This window comes from Acinonyx jubatus, chromosome C1 (assembly GCF_027475565.1).
Source record: "Acinonyx jubatus isolate Ajub_Pintada_27869175 chromosome C1, VMU_Ajub_asm_v1.0, whole genome shotgun sequence".
Lineage (NCBI taxonomy): Eukaryota > Metazoa > Chordata > Mammalia > Carnivora > Felidae > Acinonyx > Acinonyx jubatus.
Window position 1 is genome coordinate 200,150,004 of NC_069381.1, and position 25,690 is coordinate 200,175,693.

Genomic DNA, 25,690 nt, shown 5'->3' on the forward strand with positions numbered 1-25,690 from the left:
CCCAGGTTCCGGTATTCAGAGGACGATGTGGCCACCTATGTGGTGCAGCTGCTACAAGGCCTGGACTACCTCCACGGCCGCCACGTGCTGCACCTGGACATCAAGCCTGACAACCTGCTGCTGGCCCCTGACAACGCCCTCAAGATTGTGGACTTCGGCAGTGCCCAGCCCTACAACCCCCAGGCCCTGCGGCCCCTTGGCCACCGCACAGGCACGCTGGAGTTCATGGGTGAGGGTGCCATGCCAGCGGGGGGTTGGGGTGCTACCAGAGGGGTGGAAGCCGGGGCTCACTCTGCTTCACTCACGTATGAGCCATTTATTGAGTGCTTACTATATGTGAGCAACGAATTCGGTTCTTTCCATGCATTTTCTCTCTTTTCTTTTTTCAAGTTTATTTTTTCTGAGAGAGAGAGAGAGAGAGAGAGCATGAGAGCATGGGTTGGGAAGGGGCAGAGAGAGGGGGAGAGAGAGAATCCCAAGCAAGCTCCACACTGTCAGCACAGAGCCTGATGCGGGGTTTGAACTCACGAATCGTGAGATCATGACCTGAGCTGAAATCAACAGTCAGCCGCTTAACTGACTGAGCCACCCAGACACCCGCCATGGATTATATTTTCAGTAGCCCTAGAGATTGGCATAACATTACCCCCATTTTACAGACGAAACAGAGGTGCAGTGAGGTTAAGTATTTGTCCAATATCAGACAGTTTATAAATGGTAGAGCCAGGATTTGATAAAATTGGACAGAGAGGAGATCAATTATTAATCTATATACATAAGGTAAACCAGCTACCGTTTAGCTACCTACTGAATACTTTATGCTCATCATCTCTATTCCTGGGAGTTATTCTACAAGCCACACTTTACAGATGAGGAAATGGAGAGCCAGACAAGTTTAGTACATTGCCAACGTCCCACGGCTAGAAGGACAGGCCTGGGATTAGAGCCAGCCAGGCTGATTTCAAAGGCTCTTAACCTTGGTGTTGGCCACGCTTTTTGTGAATGGGCGTCCTACCTCAGGGCTGATCCGAGGGAGCTAGTGGCCCTGGTTCCCAGTACCTCTGCAGTTCTGGGGACCCCACCATTCAGTACCTGGGCCGATTCCTCAGGCAGCCCACTTCTCCGCTGGGGGCCACCCAACACCCATTCGACCTGCTGGATCCAGGGCCTGTTGCTCTGGTTGTGCCCATGGTCTTGTGACCTGGGCACTGTCCTGCTCCCCCAGCCCCCAGGGGCCTCCCTTGTCTCTCCCGCTCCCCTGCCATCAGGAAGCTGGTTCAACTTGGCCTCTGTCTCCCGTCAGCTCCTGAGATGGTGAAGGGAGAGCCCATCGGTTCCGCCACGGACATCTGGGGAGCGGGTGTACTCACTTACATCATGTGAGTGCCCCTAGGACCCACCTTCCGCCTACATCCCTCTCCCCACTCACAGCCTCCCCTGCACACAATGCACACGCCCAGCTCAGGCTCAGTAGACTTATCTCTGAGCACTGTGCCCTTCTGAACCCCCACACTAACGTCCCCCTGGGGCTGTGAGCTGACCTTCGGTCCACATGCATCAACTGAACCGTCTCCACAACAGGCTCAGTGGACGCTCCCCGTTCTATGAGCCAGACCCCCAGGAAACAGAGGCTCGGATTGTGGGGGGCCGCTTTGATGCCTTCCAGCTGTACCCTAACACCTCCCAAAGCGCCACACTCTTCTTGCGGAAGGTCCTCTCGGTACACCCCTGGTGAGTAGGCCCCACACTTGCCAACCCACCTGGCATTACCTGCCCGCGGCCTCAGACCACCCTGGCCAAGCCTGAGCCGAAGCCCCCCCCACCCCAATTCCTCCCCGGCCACCACTACTAATACACCACTACTTTTAAATGGTTGTTCTCTCCACCACTGATGCCTTTAAGCCCCGTGAGGTGGGCAGAGTCACCGCCCCTGCTCCAGAGATGGGGAAACCGAGCCCCAGAGTTGGCTCGCTGAGGGATGTGAATCCAGGACCGGGACTTGGATCCGTGGGAGGGCGGAGCCTTCCAGGCTCACTGTCCCTGGCCGGCCTGGCAGGAGCCGGCCCTCCCTGCAGGACTGCCTGGCCCACCCCTGGCTGCAGGATGCCTACCTGATGAAGCTGCGTCGCCAGACGCTCACCTTCACCACCAACCGGCTCAAGGAGTTTCTGGGCGAGCAGCGGCACCGCCGGGCTGAGGCTGCCACCCGTCACAAGGTGCTGCTCCGCTCCTACCCAGGCAGCCCCTAGCGGCTCGGACCACAGCCTGGCCTCGGGCTTCAACTCGGGGCTCCACTGAGGCCACGGGACATTCCAGGGCCCCTACTGAGCCGGGTGGGCCCAGGGCTTCGGACACCAGCAGCAGCAACATCCAGCCGGGCTGTTACCTCATGGACCTGCAGGGACAGAGGCCCTGGGCTTTGCCGATGCCACCCCGGCCAGAGCCAGAGGGGGAGACCCATGGGCCAGGCTGGGTGGGGGTGGGGGCACGGGAGCAGGGAAGCAGGAAGGGGGGCAAGAAGGGAATGGGTAAGAGACAAGGAAAAGAAGCCACGGGATAGGGAGAGGAGACTCTAGGAAGGTTCTGGGGGGGAGAGACAATGTATCTGGGGGGAAACCAACTTAGCAGGATATGAATAGCTGGAGAGGAGGAAGAGGAAGGAGCCCAGCGTGTCAGGGCCATGGGCTGGAAGTGAGTGTTGGTGGAGTGGGGACAGGACGTGGAGACAGCGCTAGGGAGCCAGAGCCAGCACGTGAGGGAGGGCAGCAAAGTGGGGGAGGGAGAGGAGAGGACTCAGGTGGGGTGGGGTGAAGTGGGCCAGCTGCCAGCATCCCAGAAGGAGAACCTGGAGCACTGGGGCCTGGAAGCAGTGATTACGGGAGCCAGTGCTTTCCTGTCCCAGTGAATGCAGCTGTGAGCACTCTGCTGGCCCAAGGATGTCCCCGCTGCCCCTCTGTGGCCTTCACCCTTCTTCCCATTCATATTTATTTATTTATTGACTTTTATGAAATTTCCCTTCCATCCAGTTCCTATTGCCCGTGTTGTCCTGACCATCCCCCCAGCCATCCAGCTGTCTGTGCAGCTGTCTGTCTGTCACAAGGAAAATAAAAACGGCAAGCAGCAGGACCTATGTGTGGTCAATGGGGAGGGATGATGGGGGGGAGGGGAACAGGGTGCTGGGGGTGCTGGGACAGGGGCATATCGGCCTGCCCTTGGCCAGTGAGAGCTGAGGTGTAACAGCTAGCATCTTAGGACCATGGCTCCTGACCCTGACCCTCCTGACCCCTCACCTTTCCCTTATTCTGCCCCTCCTTCTGAACTTTCTGGAATCCTGGCAGGACCACTGACTCCTCACCACTACCATGTAACCAGAGTCTGGTGGCCCCCATCTTGTGTCACATATTACCTCATTGCAACTTGGAGGATACTGGGCTCTGGAATGTACCAGTCCACACCCCAAGGCTGGCGCGGCCAGCATGTCTGCCCAGGAGACAGGCCAGCTCTGGTCCCGACCCCTGGAACAGAAGGGCTTTCATCATGATAATTGGCAAGATGGTGATGATGGCATGAAAGGGCCGCAGAGGAAACCAGGACACGTTCTCGCTCCACGCTTTTGTGTTAAAGCACCAATCAGGCACCTGGGGCACCAGCTGCACAAGGCTGTGGCCGGCGTGTCGGCTGAGATAGGGCCGCCGACGAGCATCTTCCTAGAGCTAAGGGGCACACCAAGCTGGATCTTCTTGTCCCCATGGCATGCTAGGGAGTCTGATGGGTGCCGAGGCTCCTTGACTCTAGCTGCTCCCTGCAGCACCACAGAGTGGTCGCTGGGGTCCTAGAACTGAGCTGCTCTGCCCAGAGGTGAAGGGGAGGAGGGAGCCAGTTCTCCTTGTGTCCAGGGGGGGCTGTTTCCTACCTCCTCCACACCTTGCAAACTCTGTTCTTGGCAAAGTGAGAGGAATTAAAGTCTCCTCCCACCATGAGCAGAGAGAGGTAGCACTGGTGTGTTGCCGATCGTGGTTGAGGGCCCCTTGGCTGTGCCCCCAAACAACCTTCACCCAGCCTCACCCAGCCCAGCCTCCCTGGCTTCTCAGGAACCCCAGGGAAGAGGCAAGCCCCATCATCATAAAATAACAGGATGTTCAAGCCAGCTGGAAGGAACTACAGAGACGTCTTGCCCACCTGTCATTTTAGCGATGAAGATATACAGTTTGCCTGTGAGAATCTTTAATCCCCTACTCACTGCAAGTGTTTTCATATAAAAATGAGGTGCCTGAACTCATATCTTGATAAATGGTAAAATTCCTCTCCCGTCCCCACTCTGATCTTGAGCTCCCTTCCCATCTCCATTGAAAATGGCATGTGAACTGCTTGTTCCAAACCCGGAGGAGCAAAGGTAATTTATGTCAGCAGAGCTGTGTCAAAATTGCTCTGATCAAAAGGTGACAGTGCTCTACACCTGGGCGGGCAGTTACAAAGCGTGGAAGCAATGCTCTTCCTGGTGCCCTGGACTGGGTAGGCTGGACTCCAGGCAAGTCCCAGCAGGGTTAACTGAACCCCTTCATCCAAGCTGTCTGGTGCCCCTATGCACTAGTTTGCGACCCCAAAGGGGCTTGGGCAGACCTAGAATTGGGGGATTGGTATTAATGCCAAATCTCCTGGGACAGTGCAGCCCAGCCAGACCCTACCATGTCACATGGAGGGAAGAGAGTGGGACTGGGGTGGTAGAAGGGGGTGCTGTTCTCAAAAATCTTTACCGTCCCCTCTAGGTTTATCTCAGTTGACCGCCAGGGGGCACAGAGCGGAAATGACAACCCTAGGCTTCCAGGGCCAGGGGAGTAAGTGCTTCCAGATTGGTCCTGACAGCCACACTGCCCTCTCATAATTGGCTGGATGGACAGCGAAGTACCCCGCTACTCTAGCGTCATTCAGGGATGCCCCCACAAACACTTGTGCCCCTTAACGGACAGTGTCCTGGGAAGCGCATGTTGTCTGACGGTCTGGGGACTGACCAGAGCGTAAAGCTGCCCCAGCTGGGAGCTGAATCTCTTGTCAGCCTGGGCCCTTGTCTGGTCCTCCCAGGAGTGGGATGGTTGCCCCCTGCCCTGGGAGGGGGTGGGGCCGCATCCAGCTGCCCAGCTGTCCAGGTGCTGACATGAAGTGCACCCCAGAGCTGCTCGGGTTTCCTCCCCGGGGCCTGCCCCAGAGGCTGAGCCAGCATCCCAACACATCCTCAGGCTAAATAAGGAGCCTGCTTGGGTCAGTGGGCGGGGCTGGGGTCCCCGGGGGGCTTGGGGCAACCACACCAAACAAGGCAAGGAGGGGAGTGATGTATAAAACCGGGGCCGTGGGCTGAGCACCTGCTCGTGCCCCTACTGTGCCTTCCAGGAGGGCTCTGTCCCACCTCCCACCCAGCTAGTCGACCCAAGTCCCGAAGTCGACCCGCCCGCGGTGAGTCCCCATCCTCAGACCAGCCCCAGACACTCCCATCCCCCAAGATGTTCTGAATTGACAGGGAAAAGGCTGAAAGTCAAAGTCTCTGTGTGAGCCTAGACCCCATGTTTGTTTTGCGCTCCCCAGATGTCCAAAGCAGCTCCCGCCAAAAAACCAGCGGCTGCGGCCCCGCCTCCGGGATGTACCCTGGATATCAACGACCCCCAGGTCCAGAGAGCAGCCATTCGCATCCAGGCCTCTTACCGGGGCCACAGGTGAGGGGGAGCCCGGAGCCCTCAGGAGGAGGGGAGCTGGAGCTGCAGAAAGCACCCTACTGCGTGGGGGGTGGAAGCTGAGCACAGTGTTATGGACCGCTGGGGTCCCTGCACTTAGGGGAAAGCCGTTAGTGAGGTGTGGCACAGTGGCCGACAAGAATAAATCATTTCATCAGGGTAACCATTCAAGAGCAGGCTCCCTCCGAACCCATCCCCACATTTAAAGTTCTAGTGGACCGAATGGGGGAGGGGCGAGGAATTTGGTGCCGGCGGTCCAGAGCCGTGTCGTGGGTCCTCTGGGCCCTGAGCGGGCTCTCTGATAGGTCCCGGAAGGAGCTTCGCGAGAAGGGGCCACCACGAGTGCTGGAGCCACTGAAGGACGTGGTGCTGATCGAGGGCAGCGCGGCCAAGCTGACTTGCCGCATTTCGGCTTTCCCGGACCCATTCATCCGCTGGAGCAAGGACGGCAAGGAGCTGCGTGACGGGCCCAAGTATCGTTACGTTTTCGAGGACCCTGACGTGGTCGCCCTGGTGGTGCGCGACGGCGAGCTGGCAGACCTGGGCCAGTACAGCATCAACGTAACCAACCCCTTCGGCCAGTGCTCCGACTCGGCGCGCATCCTGGTGGAAGGTACGCGCGCCCCGGGTGCCACCACGCAGAGCGGCACCACCTCCAGGTGCCGCAACTGGGTCCAGCCGCGCGCGATCCGCTGGGCCTAGCCGAGTCCCGATGGGGCTGGGGGCACCGCCTGCCTCAGGAGCCCTTCCCACCCAGACTGAGAAGTCCGCAGTGGGCTTCCATCACTCCACACCAGGGCCCCAAGGTCACATTGAACCAGAGGCATTACCAGAGTTAGGTAGGGCCCAGGTCTTCGGACTCCAACCCGGGGCAATTTCCACTACGTGGAGCTGTCTCCAGGGCACCGAGGTGTGTAAACATTCCCGGGCTTGCACTCGTAGTACCTCTTTTGATCCTCCGTCCCCCCCTCTCCCCCGTGGGAAATTGGAACGGCAGCTGCTAGCCCGGCTTAACAGCTGAGGAGATGAAGCCACAGAGAGGCTACAGGCTTGCCCAGCGTCACACTGCGAGTTTAAATCCATCTCGTATTTAGCGCTGGGTATTATCTGGGGAGGTGATGACCCTGCCCCGCCTCACCCCTAGGACCCTCACTAGGTCGCATGCCCTTTCTCTTCTAGTCCCTGCGAAGATTCAAAAGGGACCGGATAACACTAAGGCGCGCAAAGGCGCCACGGTGACGCTGACTGCGGAGATCATGGGCGAGCCTGCACCCGACGTGGGCTGGACCAAGGACGGGGAGGACATCGAGGAGGATGACAGGCGAGGGCGGGGACCTGCCGCTGGGGCGGAACGGGGCCCAGAAAACTGGCGGGAGTGGGCCGGGGGGCGGGGAACGGGAGGCGAGCACCAGAGCTGGCTAACCAGCCGGGCCCCGGGCGCCTGTAACCTGACCGCGGCCCGCCCTCCCCACTCCCGCTCTCCCCGCCAGGGTGTTCTTCGAGATCGGCAGTACCACCACGACGCTGACCATCCGCCGGGCCACGCCCGAGGACAGCGGCAAGTACGAGGTGTACGTGGAGAACAGCCTGGGCATGGACCAGAGCTTCGCACGAGTGGACGTGGCCTGAAAGGAACGCTCGGACCTTTCGTCCTGGCTCCAAGCCCCGGGGTGGGTGGGACCGACAACCCTCCTCCATCTTGCTTAATAAAGCTGCTCTCTCTGACCCTCCGCCTGTTCTGTTCTTTGGAGACGCCGTTTCTTTTCCCCTGCACTCCAATCCCACGCTTACTCCAGACCCACACACCACGGTCACAGAATGTTAGGATCAGAATGTTTGGAGAGTGACTGGTCCGGTGCTTTATTTTACAGACTGTAGATCTGAGACAAGGTTTCTCTCAACGACCGAAGCTCCTTCCCTTGCCAGCCGGACGGTCGGAGGATCTTACGACTCCGCCTTCTCTTTTTCTGAGTCCCTCAAGCCCCACCCACTCGCGGTAGGAGGCTCTCGCCACGCCCATCTCAAGACTGGCCACACCCGCTTTCGTCTCTAGCCCCCGCCTCTCCGTGTCCCTGTTCTCTACTTGACTGCTACTCCTGGGCCCGTTCCTGGACAGTTCGGGGTCCTAATCTTAGCTTCCAGCCTCGCCTCTTAGGCCCCACCCTTCTCTTTAGCCTCTCCCCTCGATCCCTAGGCCGCGCCCCATTCTTCTCCTTTAGTCCCACCTCCCTCCTCTTTCGTAGTTGGAAGGAGGGGTAGCGAGGAGGGCTACGGCAAACAAGAGCTTAAGAACTACTATTCCCGGCATACTCCGCGAAGGAGTGCTCGCGAGTCGCGAGAAGACACGTGCGCGGAAGGAGCAAGCGGTAGCTGGCCTCAGAGCTGGAATAAAGGGACCTAGTGGTAAACGGAGCCGATGGAGGGGTGGCGAAAGGGGTAGGAGGGAGGGGGCCGCCCCTAGACCGGTGGCTGCTCGGAGGTCCCGGCTGGCCCTTCGGAGGTCTGCTCTTGTGTTATCCCCGCAACCGCTGTCTAAGCAAGGCTAGGGTTTGTTAGACGGAGTCAGTTGTAGGGTTCAGAGGGTCAGCAATCAATCCTCCGAATGCAGAGTTTTAGCACTCGTCGCCAGTATTGGGACTCAGGGGCTAGTAGATTCCGTGTTTTAAGATGCCAAGGGAATCTGTCTTTTGATTCAGGGTTCATCACTTAGAGGTTAGTTTTAGGATTCAAGTTCGGCATATAGAGGGTTTTTGCTCGGACTTGGGATTCATGAGATGCGGATCAGTGTTACCTTATTTCTAGGGATTCACTCTTAGGATTGTGGTTAAATATCTAGGGCATACTCAGGATTTGAGATTCAGTATTCAGGGTTCACTCTTGGGATTCAGGGCTTAACATCTACAGCATAAGAATGTAACAATTGGAAATCATTGGGTTTGGGGTCTAAGAGGTCTATTACTGAGTTTCTGAGTTAGCTAGATTTGCTTATGGCCACAGGGAAGTCTGTTGGATCAAATTGTAAGGTGTGACTTTCAGGATTTAGGAGAAACCACTGTGGGGTTTATGGTCAGTTGGAATCTGGGATGGGATTTCAGATGTGTGGGATTTGTGTCCAGGGAGGGACTACATTGAATTTTGGATTTACATCCTGTGAGAGGGCTAAGTGTTTCTATTTGGGGTTTGGGGTTTGCTTGGGATGTGAGTGGGGTTCTTGGATTGGGGTGTGAGATCTGAGCCTGATTTCTCTTTTGGGATTTGAGGTTTAGGTAGCAATTGCCATCATGCTGAAAGCCGTGATCCTGATTGGAGGCCCTCAAAAGGGTGAGGAGCCCCGGGGAAAGGAGCAGGGAGGTTGGGCTGGAGCGGTTGGTGGAGCGGAGGCAGAGGGAGGGAGGCAGGAAGCTGTAATGGGCTTCTCTCTCCTGTCTCAGGGACTCGCTTCAGGCCTTTGTCTTTTGAGGTGCCCAAACCCCTGTTTCCAGTGGCAGGGGTCCCTATGATCCAGCACCACATTGAGGCTTGTGCCCAGGTAACCCCGTAGGCTCCCCACTCCCACCTCACTTCCTGCTTATCTTCTTCATGCTGTACGTCCCCCTTTCCAACCGTGTCTTGTTCCCACCAGGCATAACTCCAAGGACTCCCATTTACAAATGACAGTGTGAATGGTGTCCCTTGGAGTTATGCAGTGCAACTGCCCTGCTGTCCTTACTAATCTGGTCTCTCATCTGGCCTCTTCTTGGTTAGATTTCACTCCTATTTTTAAAGCACGGAATGTGCGAGCAGGCAGGAATCTTAGAGACCATTTAAAGCTGTAGCATGAGGAACCTTAATGATACCAAAGCACAGAACTCAAACCATTGCTCACCATGGAGCTAATTTCTGTCTTGCTTTTATCATTGGGACAGGTAGAGGTTTATCTGAATCCAGTCTCTGCCTGCTATAAGGACTTGAGTAAATTTCTCCCTGCTTTGTGAGCCTTAGTTTCCTTATTTGTCAAATGGGGTGATTAAACCTACTTTGTGGGCTGACAGAGCTTAGAGATGAGGTTGGTAAAGTGCCTAGTACAAAGTAGGCACTTGATAAATGGTACCCATATCTCGTGCTGATCTCAAGCTCAGATTGGCAGATAATAAATATGGGGGGAAATGAAAGGATTATCTTTTCATGCAGCTTGGTGGGCAGAATCTTTCCTAGGGTGATCTTCAGATGTGGGGGATGGGGGGGGGACAGTAAAATAATAAAAGATTGAAAGACCAGGGACAGACTTCCTCTAACTTCCTTTTTGTCTGGAGGAGAAATCAGGCCAGAGTGGTAAAGTAAGTGCCCAGGGGCCCCACAGCTGAGACCAAAGCTGTGGTCTCTGGACTCCTGGGACTGTTCCAGGGGTTCCCCGAACATTCCCTCCTATCAGATATTTTCTTTTTCCTCCCAACCTCTTCCCTTGTTCTCAGGTCCCTGGGATGCAGGAGATTCTGCTCATTGGCTTCTACCAACCTGACGAGCCCCTTACCCGGTTTCTAGAGGCTGCCCAGCAGGAGTTTAACCTTCCAGTCAGGTGTTTGTGCACACGTGCAGTTTGGGGGTGTGGGATGGTGACCTAGGCCTCAGGGTTCTTGTGAGTGGGTTGAGTTGGTGTTTGCCAGACTTTACCCTTCTATACTGGGAGGATTCTTGTTTGGGCCTCTCTGAATCCCTGAGTATATTGGCCTTAGGCAGATGTACTCCTGGGAGCAGGAGGGGTCAGATGCCAGGCTCAGGATATCTGCCTCCTTTGATCTCACTGCACTGGCTCTGGGGTCCCGGGGGACAGGTACCTGCAGGAATTTGCGCCCCTGGGCACAGGGGGTGGTCTCTACCATTTCCGGGACCAGATCCTGGCTGGGGGCCCTGAGGCCTTCTTCGTGCTCAACGCTGACGTCTGTTCCGACTTCCCCTTGAGTGCTATGTTGGATGCCTACAGACACCAGCCTCACCCTTTCTTGCTCCTTGGCACCACGGTGAGGGGGCTGGGAAGGCTGGAGAGTGTAAAGGGGGTGATCCAGAGAAGTTCCTGGAATGCAGGGTGTCGGGGAGGCAGGGGCAGCCCAGGGAGCTGGAGTGGGAACCGACATCAAGAGGGAAATGTGCCAGAAATCCCAGCAGTAGCTGAGGTGGCGGTGGAGACCCTGAGCCCTGTGGCTGCTTGGAAAGAAGGGAGGGGGAGGGCAGCTGTCAGTTCTCCCCCTGCTGAAGGCCTGTCTGGCAGAAATATGTGTCAGGTGCTGCAGAGGAGGGAAAGAAAGCAAGAAAACAGACCTTGCTGCCCTGGAGCAGGCGGGTCATTGTTTTGGTGTGTCTGTCTTTCAGGCTAACAGGACACAATCCCTCAACTACGGCTGCATTGTAGAGAATCCACAGACACACGAGGTGAGAGCAGAGAGGGGGCTGGCTGGGTTCTTACTCTGTGTCATCATTCCCCCACCCCTCTGCTTCTAGAGAATGCTAGAATGCTGTTTTTTTAAAAGCACTTTAGTTATTTTGAGAGAGACAGAGAGAGTGCATGCATGCACACACGTGTGTGGAGGAGGGGCAGAGAGAGAGGGAGAGAGAGAAAGAATCCCAAGCAGGTTCCATGTTGTCACTGCAGAGCCCAATATGGGGCTCAATCCCACAAACCGTGAGATCATGACCTGAGCTGAAATAAGTCGGATGTTCAACCGACTGAGCCGCCCAGGCACCCTGAGAATGCTGGAATGCTATTGGGGGGGCCCCAGTGCTGTCAGACTGGTGGGGCATACCCTTGGTTGTTCATCTTCTATCCGTTCTAGAGAGATTGGCAAAAAGCAAAGGGGTAACAGTTAATTTCCATGGGTTCAGCGCCCTAATAGATGTATGCACAGGGTGCTATGGGAACACAAAAGGAGGCCCACCCCAGCCTTGCCTGGGTGGGGGCTGGGAGAGCTCCCTGGAAGAGGCAAGGTCTGAGCTGAGTTAAATTCACATAGAGGAAGAAGGAGACTGGAAGGCATTGCAGGTAGGGGGCCTGCAGGGCAAAGCAGAGGTTCTCTGTCCTTGTTTGTGAAACTCCCAGCCCTTGAGCCTAATTGACTTTCACACCGACCTTTTATTTGCTCAAGCTTTCGTATTAAAAATACATCTAAACAGGCACACGCAGGTAGACATACACACATACACATAAATATGTGTGATTTTGGGTGTTTTTAAGTTTTATGCGAGGCACTAGCTAGATGTTAGAGAGACAGAGCCAAAGAAATACAATCCCTGCCTCTCAGGAACCCCCTGTCAGTGGGAAAGACAGGCAAAAATCAAACGTTGCAAATGACACAGGTGCCACAGTGTGGTGTGGCCAGAGGCCACGGGTGCCCAGACCTGAGAAGCCACCTGTGAGGCAGAACAAGAGCGGACTCACAGAGGCAGTGGCAGAGTGGACCGGGTTTTGAAAGCTGGGTTTTCCAGATGAAGAGCGGAGAAAGGGCATTCCAGGCACAGGCAGGCGCAACGGCATTGAATTGTGCTCCAGGGCTGCTGGGAGGTGGGGAGGATTGGGAGGGAAAAGGCACGGAGTTGGGACTTCTCTTGAAGGTGAAGGGCAGTGACTGCAGTTAGGAAGGCCACCCTGGCGGCGGGGAGTACCTGGAGATCAGAAGGTCTTAGGGGATGGTGGCAGCGGCCCCTCCTCTACCAGACTCAGCCTGCTGTGTCCCCAGGTCCTGCACTACGTGGAGAAACCCAGCACTTTTGTTAGTGACATCATCAACTGTGGCATCTACCTCTTTTCCCCCGAAGCCCTGAAGCCCCTTCGGGACGTCTTCCAGCGTAACCAGCAGGATGGGCAACTGTGAGGCGGGCCCCATGGCCCTGTAACCCAAGTACCACTCCGTCCCAGACCACCCGTAACCCCCCCTACCCCCCCCACCCCAGTCTCTGCAGGCTCCATCTCTACCCGCTCACCTTCCTCCTTCCTTTTCCTTTCCTCTTGTCATCCCCAGCTGAGCCTTCCCAGTCCCTCCCCTTCTAACCTCATTCTGTCCCTCTTCCTTATCCATCCCGGTTCCTCCTCTGTCACTGCCTGCCCACTCCCCTTCTGGTCCATTTCTCTCAAGCCCTAAGTGTCCCAGAGATGTCTTTCAGAACAGAAGGCAACACACACACTTGGGCGCACACACGCTTGGGTGTAGAGACATGCAGAGAGAGAGAGAGAGAGAGAGAGAGAGAGAGAGAGAGACACACACACACACACACACACACACACACACACTGTCTCTCTCTCTCTCTCTCTGTCTCTCTCAGGCTGATGCTCCCCTCAGAGCATAGTGCCCAGAGTCCTGCTGAGCACAGTCCCCTCCCCAGGTCATCCTTGGAGGCCCCGGACGTGTTTCCCCCACCCCCGTGGGTCCTGCCCTTCACCCCCTCCTCCCCGCTGGCTCCCCATCTCATGCCTCACTCTCTCACTCTCATCCATCTCTGCTTCTCTCTCCATCTCTCCTGGCCTCTGTCTGTTTCTGCTGAGCTGGCATCTCTACCATCTCTCTCTCCCCCTCTCTTTCTGTGACTGTCTCTGCCCTCACCAGCTGTCTTCCTCTGGGGTGAGTGTCTGTGTTTCCTTCCATCCTGTGAGAGGGAGGGTAGCCGGAGATGGGATTGGGAGGAGTGGACGGGGAGGAGAATAGGAAAATGGGGGGAAGCTATGTCTGGGTCAACTTCTTGGACAGGGGGCAGAGATGGGGTGTGGTCCATGCCTGGGGATCCCCCGGGATACCACCCTAGCTAGGGGTGGAGGGTGATGTGGGTAAGGGCAGTGGGAGAGTCTCCGGGGACATAAGCCTCCCCTTGGAGAGGATCTGACCAGACCTGGAGAGGGGGTGGGATTCCCTCAGATTCCTATCCTCTGAGAGACTGTGTGGGTCTCCCAGGCCAGCTCACCCGGGGCACTGATGCCCACATCTTCTCCTCTCTGCCAGGGAGGACTCTTCAGGCCTATGGCCAGGGGCAGGCACCATCCGCTTGGAACAGGATGTGTTCTCAGCCCTGGCTGGACAGGGCCAGATCTATGTACACCTCACTGATGGTATCTGGAGCCAGATCAAGTCTGCAGGGTACGTATGCCTCTGGGAGGTGAGTGGGGCACCTGGGAGTTGAGACTTTCGGGTGGTAGGCACCTGCTGGCCCCTGAACCCCTGTTCTACTTTGTGGCCCCTCCAGCTCAGCCCTCTATGCCTCCCGCCTCTACCTGGGCCAGTACCAGCTCACTCACCCAGAACGCCTGGCCAAGCACACCCCAGGGGGTCCACGAATCCGAGGTACCCGCCCTGCCCCCTTCCTAATCTTTGCCCCCCACCCCAGCCTCCTGTACCCTCAGAGCCATGACTCCCAACCTCAGATTCAGAGGTGAAGACTCAATCCCTGCCCTCCCTGAACCAGATATGGTTTAGGGTATTTGCCCCCAGGTCTTCTCTTCTGCTTCTAGGAAATGTTTACATCCACCCAACGGCCAAGGTGGCCCCGTCGGCTGTGGTAAGCGGTGGGCCAGGCTGTCCGGATGGGTGGGGCGGTGCAGATAACTCCTGAGCTCAGAGTGCTGGGCTCTGCATTGTCAGCCCATTGTGTGGCCACAAGCAGGTCCCTTCCCTTTATCTGTTCTATGAAGGGTTTGGATTTGGGTTTCTCCAAGGCCCTCCAGGGGTCATAGTATGTGTTCTTCTCCACAGCTGGGCCCCAATGTCTCCATTGGGGAGGGGGTGACCGTGGGCGAGGGTGTGCGGCTCCGAGAGAGCATTGTCCTCCATGGAGCCACGCTGCAGGTGGGTGCCCAGGCACATGCGGCAGGGCATGGGACCCCGAGGCTGGAGGGGAGGGGTGAACCCCGTGGGCTCTGCATCTGGCACCTTCTACTCCCTCACTTCACACTGTCGTGTTTGGCAGGAGCACACGTGTGTTCTGCACACCATTGTGGGCTGGGGGAGCACCGTGGGGCGCTGGGCCCGTGTGGAGGGTACCCCCAATGACCCCAATCCCAACGACCCGCGAGCACACATGGACAGTGAGAGCCTCTTCAAGGATGGGAAGCTGCTGCCTGCCATCACCATCCTAGGTATGGCTTCCTAGGGGACAGACGGCTGTGGAAAACCTCCACAGGTGATGGCTTTGCCCTGTGGGGAGCATGCGTGCACGTGTTTGTGTGTGTGTGTGTGTGTGTGTGTGTGTGTGTGTGTGTGTGTTTGCGTGCACACATACACGTGCGTGTTTACTCCCTTAGCAAACATTTACCAAGTGCTTGCTGTGTGCCAGGCCCTGATTTGAGTCACTGGGGGCAAGAGGCCAGGGCACAGATGGGCAGGGAGGGATCCCTCCCGGATGGCAGTGGCCCCAGCTCCTGGCCTCTGGTCTCCCCTCCCCATGGCTTCCTCCTGGTGCCCTCGTCCCCCCTGCAGGCTGCCGCGTCCGGATCCCTGCTGAGGTGCTCATCCTGAACTCGATTGTTTTGCCACACAAGGAGCTGAGCCGCAGCTTTACCAACCAGATCATCCTCTGAGGGGGACTGCCAGAAGGCACCCCTCCAACTCCTGCCCACCCCCCTCGAGGCTGCTGCCTGCATGGCCAGCCTCTGTCCAAAAAGACCGGAGGAAGCCAGGCAGGATCTTCACATGTCGGGGAGCAACGTGGGTGGCCGGGTGGCTGGGGAGACTCCAGGCCTCCCTCTCCGCTCCCTAATAAACCCCCGTGAACCTTGGAGCCAGCACGGACTCCCGTTTGTGCCTGGGCTGGGGGTGGGGGTGGAAGGGGGGCAGCTGAGTCAGGCCCCCCCACATTAGCATTTAAATTGGAGTCATCGCTGCCGGCTCATGAATAATGAATCTGGAGCCCTGGTAAATCTCCCCCTCCCAGTGCCTTTAGCCTCTCTCGCTGCTAGGGAGGAAGGCCCCCAAGGCTCCCAGCCTGCCTGGCCCCTGCCTTCACCCCCACCCCAGCATGGCCAGCTTGCCAGCCTTCCTGTTCCTCTTCGTTGGCCCTGGCTCGGGCTCTGAGTGTAAGGATTCTGAAGGGAAGGGTGAAGGATTTCGGTGGGGCCGTGGTGTGCTGGCCGTGGGCTCACAGACTGAGAGCCACAGGCCTGAGATTAGATCAGCCGGTGGTTGCTTTCCTCAGTTTCTGCCCAGCCCAGCCCCAGCCTGTTTTCCGCTTTGCCAGCTCCATCTGTTCCTCGCCTGGCTTTTGGCTGGGTGGGGGTTTCTCCCCTCCCGAGGCCTGGTTGGTGTCTGTCTTCTCCCCTGGCAGGCGGGACAGACCTGACTAAGCTGGTACCTGCAGCACAGTGGGGCCCCTGGTGCTGGGAGAGGAGGGGCCCTGGCCACCTCCCGCCACCAACTTTGCCCTTTGGGAGGTCTTAGTCCTCTCCACATTCCTGAAGCCCCAGAGAAACCCAACCATCTATCATGTTTGCCCGTGACCCCCGTGTGCCCCTCTTGGTGCCCCCCCCCTTCCTCAGCTGTGGGTGCGGAGCTTAGTTGCCAGATGAGCTGGTAATGATCGTAATCTGCTAATTGAGAGGAATCTAATTACCCAAAGAGAATGGGGGGGCAGGGCGTGGGTGGGAGGGAGGAGGGGGTCCTGGCAGCAGGCAGGGGTGGCAGGCGGCAGGGTGCCGGGGCCTTGTTATCAGCATCAGGGTCTGGGACAGAGCCCAGGATTTCAGAGCATCAGAGCTGAGCAGTTAGGAAGATGTGCTTTCTCTGGAGCCGGGCTGAGGGTAATGTGGGAATTGGGCTAGATGTGACCTCCCAGCCCCCTCAGGCCCTGCAGGCTGTATGGGAGTGTGTGTGAAAGGAGCCGGGTTTTAGCAGTCCTGACCTACAACCTGCCTTGACTCAGCCTCTTTCCCATTCCTGTCCCTGCCTCCAGCCCAGACCTTCCATTATCAGCATGGGGTTGGAGGGAACAGCAGATGCTTACTCTGGGCCTGGGGTCAACTCCCTGAGGAGGGAGCTGGGAGAGAGATGGGCTATGGGGCCAGAGACTGGGTCCCTTCCCTGCCCTCCCCCCAGTCCTGACCCTTCTGTTCCAAGTGGTTGGCAGAGGCCATGGCAGCTCCATCATAAATATGATAATTTAATTATTTTCTCAGCAAAACACCGTGAAATCCAATAAGTCTGTGTCAGGCCCTGGCCCCCGGGACCCCCCTCCTAGGCCCAGTGGGGGTGGGGAGAGGCACTGGAAGGGGAAAGGGTCAGTGTTTGAAGCGGGGGGGTGGCCAGTGTAGCGGAGATCCTTGTAACATGCCCCCTCCCACCAGGCTGCCCTAGTCACTGCTGCGTGTGTGCTCAGGCAGAGGTGGGGGTCTAGGAAGGAGCTGTGATGCCCTCCACTCCCCTCCAGCCCTTATCCGCCCCAGGAGGGACTCAGCACCCAGTCTGCCTCTGAGGGCACAGCTCAGGGCCCAGGATGTGGGAGCCCCCTTCTCCACCACCTCTAGGTCTTCATTGGCCCTGTAGGAGTAAGAGGGTGCTGGCCCCCAAAGGGTTTGAGAAGGGAGAAGGAAGGGAGCTGGGGTGGGAAGTGGGGGTGAGCGGGGGAAGGGATGCGGGGGAGGGGTGCGCTCCTGCCATTAGTGCTTTTTTAGGTTTCCATAAAAAGATGATTCTGTAAAATCCACGAGGGGGAGCAAGCTGGGGGCTGGGGAGGGGGGCAGGTCCCTGGCACCGAGCTGGATGGGGCGATGGGAGGAGAGCTGGGGCCCGACCGGGACCGAGCTTGGACGGAAATTTGGATGGGCTTCAGGAGCCAGCGAGGGGGAGAGGCCGAGCCAAGAACACAGACTGGGGGGAGGTTGGCCGGGGTGGGGTGGGGGCAGGGCCCTCATCTCCCTCCAGTCCCTTTGGCGGGGCTGACCAGGGCCCCAGTCCCACCCCCATCTCCATCCCCTCCCCCTGGCGCTGAGCAGCCATTATCGGGGGAGCAGATTGCAGCCCCCTCCCCCTCTCCGGGAAGCAGGCACAGCTGGGGCCCCGCCACATCTGCCGCATCAGCACGGAGCACAGCTGGGTGTGCCCAGAGCTGCGCTCCCCAAAACACAAAGGGGAGGGCGGGGGCCAAGGAGAGCCCAGACCCCTGAGACAGACACACTGACACTTCTGCCAACAGACACACACTCCTCGAGGCGAAGCTACACCCACCACCACACACGCTCCCTCCTGTGCAGACAGGAGAACTGACAAACACGCAATTACTCTGCCCCGCCTGCCACCCCCACTCCCCTCCCCCCGCCCCTTCTTCCTCCTCCCCTTCCTTCCCTCCAGGCTCCCCCTTCCGCCGCCTCGGCCACCTCGGCTCCTCTGGAGGGAGCAGGGGCCTCACCCTGCCTGAGCACACCTTTCTGGGAGGCACGGAGAACCGGAGGGCAGGAGGTGGTAAGGGGCCGCCCGGTCTGAGCAGGAGCCTGGGCAAGCCACGGCCCACCCTCCGGGCCCATACTCCTCCCTACAAAGAAGTGCCCCTTGAGACATTAGTTCTTGCCACCCTGGGCGTGATGGGGCTGGCGCTCCATCCCGGGGCGGGTGGGCTGAGCACCCTTGACTGTTGCTCCCCGTGGCAGAGTTCCATTGGTCACCTCAAGGAGGCGCTGCGTTGCCCTGGGTTCTCCAGCCAGGAGCTCAGAGGCTCCCAGGGCCGGCACCTGCCATTCCCACCCAATCTACCCTGCTCACCCCTGCTTAGCTCTGCCACCCTTGGTACTCGCGGGGTATGGGGCCTCGCCAATAGTGGCAGAGTCCCCATGCCCAGAAGAGATGATCAGGAACTCCTTCTTTCCTCTCTGCCAGGCAGTAGTCATCTCCCGGCCCCTGATTTAATCTTGCCCCCTTCACAGCCCTTGTTTCTCCTGCTCATCTCCTTGGCCCTGATGTCCTGCCCTCAGCCCTTTCCTTCGTACCCCTCACCCCACGGCCCCCCTCACACCCCATCCTGCGTCGCGCCCCCGCCCCTGCCCCTCAGAGCTTTAATCCCTCCTGCTGCTGTGCCGCCTTATCTGCTCCCAGCAGCTTTCGCTGCTGCAAAGCCCTCTCCCCCTCCTTCTCTGGATCTTCTCCCCCTCCTTCCCTGGCTCCCTCTTCTCTCTGACCAGCACCCCCACTCCCAGCCGGTCTGTCTCTCAGGCCTCCATGATGGCTCCTGGCTGACCCCAAATTTGCCCTCCAGTGCCCCTTGCCCTCTCTCCAGCCTCAGTTCAGAGGTTGCCTGATGCCCACCCACTCCCACACTGGTCTCTTCCTACCCCGCCCCGCCCCCCCAGGCCCCGCAGACTTGGTCAGTTTCTGACTAGCCAAGATTTTTCATCTTTCTTCTTCCCTACTCTCCCTTTCCTGGTCCTCTCTTCAGTTCCTCCGGTTGCCTGCCCCTCGATCTTGGACCTGGTGTCCTTCGGCCCCGGTGATCCATTGCCTTGGCTTGGCCATCCTCAAAAGGGGATTGGGGGGGGGGGGTGTTGGCGTCAGCCACAGGAGAGGGATCCGGCTGGGTTGGCCCTAGGACAGGGAAGGGGGTGCAGAATGCTGGCGGGCAGTGGGGGCAGGGCCTGGCGGTGGGACGCTAACCCTCTTCAGTCGCCTCAGATCACGTCCGGGCCTCCCCACCCCCCTTCACTGGAACTCTCATTAACCGCTTCTCCTGCCTCGTCCGCGGCATAAATAACCCAGATAAATCAGCCGCCGTCCGCCCCCCGCCCCTCGGCCCCCGCACAGCCCGTTTGTCACCGCTGCTCGCTCACCAGCCAGGCCTGGCCCAGTCCCGGCCTCCACCCCCCCATCCTTGTCCCTTCCCGCCCACGTCTGTCCCACACTAGCTCATCCCTTGGTCCGCACCAGAGCCAGGCCTGGGACAGGTGTCTGGGCTCGGAAGGATGGTAAGGCGTCCACTGGGAGGAGGGGGAGGCTGGGGACTCTCTCTAGGAGAGAGTTTGGGGGTCATGTCATTTATGTGTGGGCCACCCAGGAAGGGAGTCTGAGGCTGACACAAAGGTGAGAAGGGGCAGATGCAACTCAACATGGTGGGGGGGGGCGTCCCTCTGCTGGGAAAAGAGGTGAAGCCCCAAAAGCCTGGGTATAGGAAGGACCTTGGAGGATCCCTTAGGAGCCCCCAAGCTGGATCATGAGAGGTGTCTGGATCTGCCTTTGAGGCATTTTGCCCAAATAAAACCTGCACCTTCTCAGGTGCTCTGTAAGAACCCTCTGCCCTCCCTGGCATCTCCCTCACCCTCTGTCCCCCATTCCCATGCCCTGCCTTATCTGGCTGTACAGATGCCACTCTAATCTCTGCCTCTCAGTCTACCCACTGCCATCAGGAAACCTAGTTCACCCTCTGGGGGATGGAGATGGGTGGAGATTGGACTAGGAACAAATCTGGGAAATGGGGACAACTGGAGAGCAGAGGAAATCTGGCTCTGAAGCCCCCTTACCCCTGTGCCCCACACCTACTCGGGAACCAGGTCCCCGACAGACCCTCTCCCTCTGCTCACACCCAGCTCAGGTCCTGGCCAACCACACTTTGGCCCTGATGCTCACTGCAGGGGGCAGGTGGTCCCTGGGGAGTGGGTGGGGGAAGTCAGGAGGGGATGGGGGCGCTTGGGCGCAGGGCTGGGGGTGGGGGTGGGGAAGAAGCTGGGCCAGGCCCCAGGGACCAGCTGGGCAATGAGCCGGGGAAGCAGCCGGGAGGCTAAATGAGGGAGATTATCACCCAACTGCAGCCGGGCAGAGAGGGAGGCAAGCAGGGAAGCGGGGAGAGGGACGTGGGGGGGGGGGGAAGGACGGGGGGGGGGGGGCCAGAGGGGAAGGGGTGTAGGGGGGCAGGAGAGACAGAAGAGACTGGAGGGGAGGCACAGGATGGGCTGCAGGGATATGGAAGGGGGACTCTCGCCAAGCGTAACCAGATTCCTAGGGGTCTGGGAGACGGGGTGATGGGGACCCGGGGACAATTGGAGACAGCTGGCTGTGGGGCACTGGCGGGGAGTGAATGCAGTTCTACTTCCCCGTGGCCTGAACTCTCCTCTCCACCCACCCCCCAACTTTGTGCCCTCCAGAGGAGTGTGATTTGGGCTGATGATGACGGAGGCCAGTATGTTAAAAGAGTATGACCCCATGATCTCAGTGGATGGCAGGGCAATTTAGGCATTGAGTACAGGGTAGCAACGAGTGCTGGGGAGAGCTTGGGGAGTAGCTCCCTGATTTCTTGGCAGAGCCCCAGACTGAAGTAACCTTAAAAAAGCAATTAAATCACCTTAAAAAAAAAAAAACCAGTAAAGAAAAATCAATACTAGGAGAAAGGGGAAGAGAGGCTGGGGGAGGAGGAGGTGGGGTGGAAGCACTAGAAGGGTCTAGGAGTCTAGCCGGGAGGGCAGAGCATGGCAGGGGGCTGCCTGGGTAGGGGGTAGAGAAAGGGAGACTGTCTGTGGTCACTTGGAGACTCGGAGTGCTAACTCGGCAGCTGCTTCCAGTGCCATCCCCACTTTCCCCTCTGGGAGGCCGCCAGACGCAGCCCTGACCCCAGGGGTCTCATCTTCCCAGCTTGGGGGAGCTGGCTTGTGGGGAAGCCCAGCCGCAGTCCCCCACCCCACCCCCAGGAAGCTACTTTGATGAGAGGCTGGGGACAACACCGCAGGGTGCCAAGCGGGGCCAGGGCAGGGGGCTGGTGGGCTCTGTGCTGGGGTGACGGTGACTGATGGGGCCTGATTTGGTCTCACAGCCAGGGTGGCCCCCGTGGTTCCCTACCCCCACCCCTGGGGTAGCCGCCCGTGGGCCCCTCCTCCGGGCCCAGGCGGGGGCTGCGACTGGCAGGGCAGGCCTGACGCAGGGGAGGGGTGGCCTCTGGGCAGCGGGTGGACCTCGGGCTCTAATCCCCAGCAGCTGCCGTTTCCCTCAGATCGATTCCCTTCTCACTTTTTTTTCAGCTGCTGGTTCCGCGGCTCGGATCGATGGAGCCGCCTCCCCCGCCCCTCTGAGCTTCCTCTCCCTGCTGCTCATTAGTGCCCCGATTAATCAGCCCCCCCTTTCCTCTGGGGGACAAGTGCTTCCTCCCCCATGAGGGCTCACGTTCTCACGCGGGCCCCCCAGAACACAAGCTGCTCCCTGTGACCACCCTAGCCTGGGAGCAACAAGGCATTTCCTCCTGGGCTGCCCACTGGGGCCCCACCCCTGCCTGCCATACCAACCCAGATGCCTGTTCCCCTCGGCAAGACAGCAGCCTCACCAGGGCGCCCCTGCCCTATTCTGCCGGCCACCCCCTGCTTCCGCTTCTGAGATAGTACTCCCCATCCAAGCCCGCACATTTCTCCTCCCTCCCAAATCCCCATTTGGGCTCTTCCTCTCCCTCCATTCCATACCCTCTCCCCCACCCATCACATCTCCTCCCTGCTCCTTGGCCCGTTCACCCAACACCCTCCCCCACCCACCAGACAGGTGTGGCAAGGGATTTGGGAAGCGTTTGGGGAAGAAAAATGTGGCCACAGATGTTCAAGTCAGCCAGGGTGCCCTCTGTCCCAGACACAGGAATGACTGAGTTTGGGGGCGGGGGAGGGGGCGGCCAGCATCCCAGGAGGGGGTGGGGGGGAAGGGGCGGGGAAGGTGGATGTTGAGCTCAGGAGCAAAGGTCCAGGCCAGTCCCGAATCTTGGTGGAGTCACCTTTGTCCCCTTGTCTGCCTTGCCTGCCCTCCTCTGCCCTCCCCTCCCTCATTCAAACAAGTGGCTCTCCCAAGGAGTTTCTGGAAGCCGCTGTGACTGGGGTAGTTGGAGGCAGGTGGTGGCCAGGTGCTGGGGTCAGGAATCACGAGTCAAGAGTCAGGGAGGTGGGGGGGGGGGTGAAGTCGGCTGAGCCTGGGTGTGGTCCCCCAAAAGTGGCAGAATGAGCTGAGGACTCTGGGTGCAGATCTCTTCCCTGGGTGGCCTGGGAGTGGGGCCATCTGGGTACCCTGTGAGTGCCTAGGGTGTGACAAGAGTTTGGGGGGGGCAGCCCGACGAGGTTGTTGAAGGCGGGGGCCGGGGATCCCAGTCCTGGGCTGGGGGCTGCCCCCGCCCCTGGCCTGGCTCCTGCCGCCAGTGCCGCCGGTGAAGCGCTGTTGACATGTCCTGAATTATTAAGCACGGGGTGGGCTCCGGAGCACATGCTGCGCGGAGCGGCTGGGGCTGCGCGGCGTGGCGGAGCAGCGCTCACTCCCTCGCTTGCTCGCTCGCAGGGACACACGCAGGGGCTGACAGCTGTGCTGGTGCTGATAAGGGAAGCCACAAGGAGACGATCGAGGAGAGAGACAAGCAGCAGCAGAGGCAGCAGCAGCAGAGGCAGCACGAGGGCTGCGGAGCTGCTGGGAGTGGGAGTGACTCCCCCACCTCGGGCCCCCACCCTGTCCCTGTCCTCCTCCCGCTTGCCCTGAGTTGAGGAGAGCGGCCGCTGCCACCACCGCCACTCCGGAGGGCACCGGGGGGCTGCCGGCCAGGGAGGGACAGGGGCAGGGAGGCTCTGGCCAGTCCCAGCAGCCGGGGACAGATGCCGATCGAGATTGTGTGCAAAATCAAATTTGCAGAGGAGGATGCGAAACCCAAGGAGAAGGAGGCAGGGGATGAGCAAAGCCTCCTGGGGGCTGCACGGGGGGCAGCAGCCCCCCGGGACCTGGCCACCTTTGCGAGCACCAGCACTCTGCACGGGCTGGGCCGGGCCTGTGGCCCAGGCCCCCATGGACTGCGCAGAACCCTGTGGGCACTGGCCCTACTCACCTCGCTGGCTGCCTTCCTGTACCAGGCGGCTGGCCTGGCCCGGGGCTACCTGACCCGGCCTCACCTGATGGCAATGGACCCTGCTGCCCCAGCCCCGGTGGCTGGCTTCCCGGCCGTCACCCTCTGCAACATCAACCGCTTCCGGCACTCGGCGCTCAGCGACGCCGACATCTTCCACCTGGCCAATCTGACGGGGCTGCCCCCCAAAGACCGGGACGGGCACCGAGCCGCCGGCCTGCGCTACCCAGAGCCCGACATGGTAGACATCCTCAACCGCACTGGCCACCAGCTTGCCGACATGCTCAAGAGCTGCAACTTCAGTGGGCACCACTGTTCCGCCAGCAACTTCTCTGTGGTGAGTCCTGCCAGCTGGCCCGCCGGGCCTGGGGTGGCCGGAGGCCGGTGGGGGGGTGGGGGGGGGGAGGTGGCGCGCAGGGGCATCCTCAACAGGGCTCTACAGGGCTTCCCTTCCTTCCGCCACCAGAGGCTGGCCTCGTGTCTCCCCCAAGCCCGGTGTTTCCCTCTCGCTCCCCAGCCGCGGAGCAGGGGACGCTCCTAGGGGCTCACCCTGGCGCTGCTGCGGCCGCTCCTCTTCTCGGCTCTGCTGCTGCTGCAGGGCCCAGGTCTGGGCCCGGGGGGCCCGGAGTGGGCCCCGGGTCCCCGAAGCCGGGCAGCTTGCAGGGAAGGAAGGGATGTACCGTGCCAAGGCCGGGCCGACTGACCCCCACTCATCTCTTGTTCCCTTTTTCCTCTGGATTCTTCTCCCCACTGAATGAGGGTGTTGGGGACGGGTGTCTGGGGGGCTCCAGCAAGAGAGGGACTCAGGGCTGCCTCCTGGGGAGCTGGCCCGACCGGCAGGCTGGATAGAGACGATCTTGATCTTCGTGTACACTGGGTGCCAGTGTCTCTTCTCTGTCTCTGTGTCTCTCATACACACCCCCTTTCACAGACTCCCTCACACATCCCTCTTTCATGCTGCCCCTCCAGCCTCTCTCCCTTTCCCTCCCTCCGTTTCCTGGTTCTTGCTGTTCCCTTGCCCGGCTCTGACTCTTACACTGAGAATCACTCATTCACTCTTATGTGCATGGCTCACCCTCACTGCAACCCAGCAACACACACACACACACACACACACACACACACACACACACACCCCTACCGCTCAGGGACAGTTTTCTGAGCTCCCTCTCTCATACTCAGTGTCCCTGTCACCACACTCACATGCACACCTGCACACCCACACACCAAGAGCTACCCATCTCTATGCCCAGATCCCAGCTCTTACTTAGCTGCTGAGGACGAGGACAGGGTCACACTGTGGATGCCATCCCCTTTGTGATGCCCCCCGCCCATCTATCTTGATCCCTGCGCCCCATGCGGGGACTGCTGGTGCCATCTCTCACATGTGTGTGGACACAGACACACACACACACTCTCTCATTGAGATCTGGAGTGTCAGCTTGGGCTGCCCTCCCATGCACACCTCCCACAGTCAGGTGTGAGCTCAGGGGGCGTGTCTTGCGTGCTGTCTGTCTGTCAGTCAGTGCTCCATTCACCCACACTCACAGGGTATCTATTATCCCTGGTGCTAGAGATCCCCGGTGCACAGTTGACTCCCAGCATTGTGTACATGTGTGTTTGCACCCTTGTTACCACTGCCCAGTGCATATGCAAATACATGGCGTCAACATGGTGCCCATTCCAGCCAGCCTCCAGTGGCCTGCCCCAGGGATGGGGAGGGCGCTTTCCTTCCTCCGGCCCAGGTTCCCATTCGCTCACTCACTGCCTCAGTACAGCAGGAAACATGCCCCTAGTAGGCTCCTCTCACTGCTACCCATGCCTGCAGCCTCTGGGTCCTCCTGCCACTGGGTGTGGGGGCAGTTGTGTAGCAATGGAGGAAGGGGCAGGAAGGAGGGGTCGTCCTGGGTGGGGGGCACTGGGCTTTTGTGTGGCCACACACCCCTCTTCTAGGAAAAATCACTGCTCCCAAATCCGGGACTGCCAGAGTCCTCAAGAAGGAGGTGAGGTGTAGAGAGTGTGCATGTGGACTTTTGGGTCCATGGAGCCCCTCTGTCTGACATCCTCACCCCTCAGAGTTGGGGGGAGGGAGACACAGCCCAGTCCCAGCAGGTGTTGTTGGGGCAGAAATCAATGGGAGCTTTGTGTCCCTGCGCAGGGATGGGGGGGGGTGGGTAGAAAGGAAAGGGGAAGTGTGT

The 25,690-nt window shown here is 59.2% G+C and overlaps 4 protein-coding genes across 27 annotated transcripts in view; all 4 read left to right on the forward strand.

The window, feature by feature from the left end:
* Positions 1-3,126, forward strand: part of SPEG (striated muscle enriched protein kinase) — a 57,104-nt gene extending 53,978 nt beyond the window's left edge. For all 11 annotated transcript variants that reach the window (XM_027049878.2, XM_027049859.2, XM_027049864.2 and 8 more), the window contains 4 exons: positions 6-229; positions 1,304-1,379; positions 1,582-1,731; positions 2,057-3,126. In XM_027049878.2, coding sequence (XP_026905679.1) covers positions 6-229; positions 1,304-1,379; positions 1,582-1,731; positions 2,057-2,249 — 643 coding nt within the window. In that variant the 3' untranslated portion in view covers positions 2,250-3,126. The remainder of the gene's footprint in view (positions 1-5; positions 230-1,303; positions 1,380-1,581; positions 1,732-2,056) is intronic.
* A 2,205-nt stretch (positions 3,127-5,331) lies between these two features.
* SPEGNB (SPEG neighbor) lies at positions 5,332-7,449 on the forward strand. The gene is made up of 4 exons (XM_053215840.1): positions 5,332-5,705; positions 6,029-6,336; positions 6,903-7,044; positions 7,214-7,449. Exons 1-4 carry the CDS (start codon positions 5,578-5,580, stop codon positions 7,350-7,352), a joined length of 717 nt encoding a protein of 238 aa, XP_053071815.1. The 5' UTR covers positions 5,332-5,577; the 3' UTR covers positions 7,353-7,449.
* A 580-nt stretch (positions 7,450-8,029) lies between these two features.
* Positions 8,030-15,453, forward strand: GMPPA (GDP-mannose pyrophosphorylase A). 12 transcript variants are annotated; one of them, XM_053215832.1, is made up of 14 exons: positions 8,110-8,126; positions 8,721-8,789; positions 8,984-9,044; positions 9,155-9,252; positions 10,175-10,278; positions 10,534-10,720; positions 11,070-11,129; positions 12,431-12,561; positions 13,685-13,819; positions 13,926-14,023; positions 14,191-14,237; positions 14,432-14,524; positions 14,646-14,814; positions 15,155-15,453. In XM_053215832.1, exons 3-14 carry the CDS (start codon positions 9,005-9,007, stop codon positions 15,253-15,255), a joined length of 1,263 nt encoding a protein of 420 aa, XP_053071807.1. In that variant the 5' UTR covers positions 8,110-8,126; positions 8,721-8,789; positions 8,984-9,004; the 3' UTR covers positions 15,256-15,453. The 12 variants fall into 12 exon arrangements, with proteins under 12 accessions (XP_053071805.1, XP_053071809.1, XP_053071812.1 ...); XM_053215830.1 differs by lacking the exon at positions 8,721-8,789 and having other exon boundaries at positions 8,030-8,126; XM_053215834.1 differs by lacking the exon at positions 8,721-8,789 and having other exon boundaries at positions 8,047-8,126; positions 8,990-9,044.
* A 2,552-nt stretch (positions 15,454-18,005) lies between these two features.
* Positions 18,006-25,690, forward strand: part of ASIC4 (acid sensing ion channel subunit family member 4) — a 28,147-nt gene continuing 20,462 nt past the window's right edge. The window contains exons 1-2 of one of the 3 annotated variants that reach the window (XM_027049755.2): positions 18,006-18,127; positions 22,940-23,829. In XM_027049755.2, coding sequence (XP_026905556.1) covers positions 23,248-23,829 — 582 coding nt within the window. In that variant the 5' untranslated portion in view covers positions 18,006-18,127; positions 22,940-23,247. Of the gene's footprint in view, positions 18,128-22,359; positions 22,481-22,573; positions 23,830-25,690 lie in introns of those variants that run through there. The other 2 variants (XM_027049768.2, XM_027049761.2) reach the window with 2 other exon arrangements.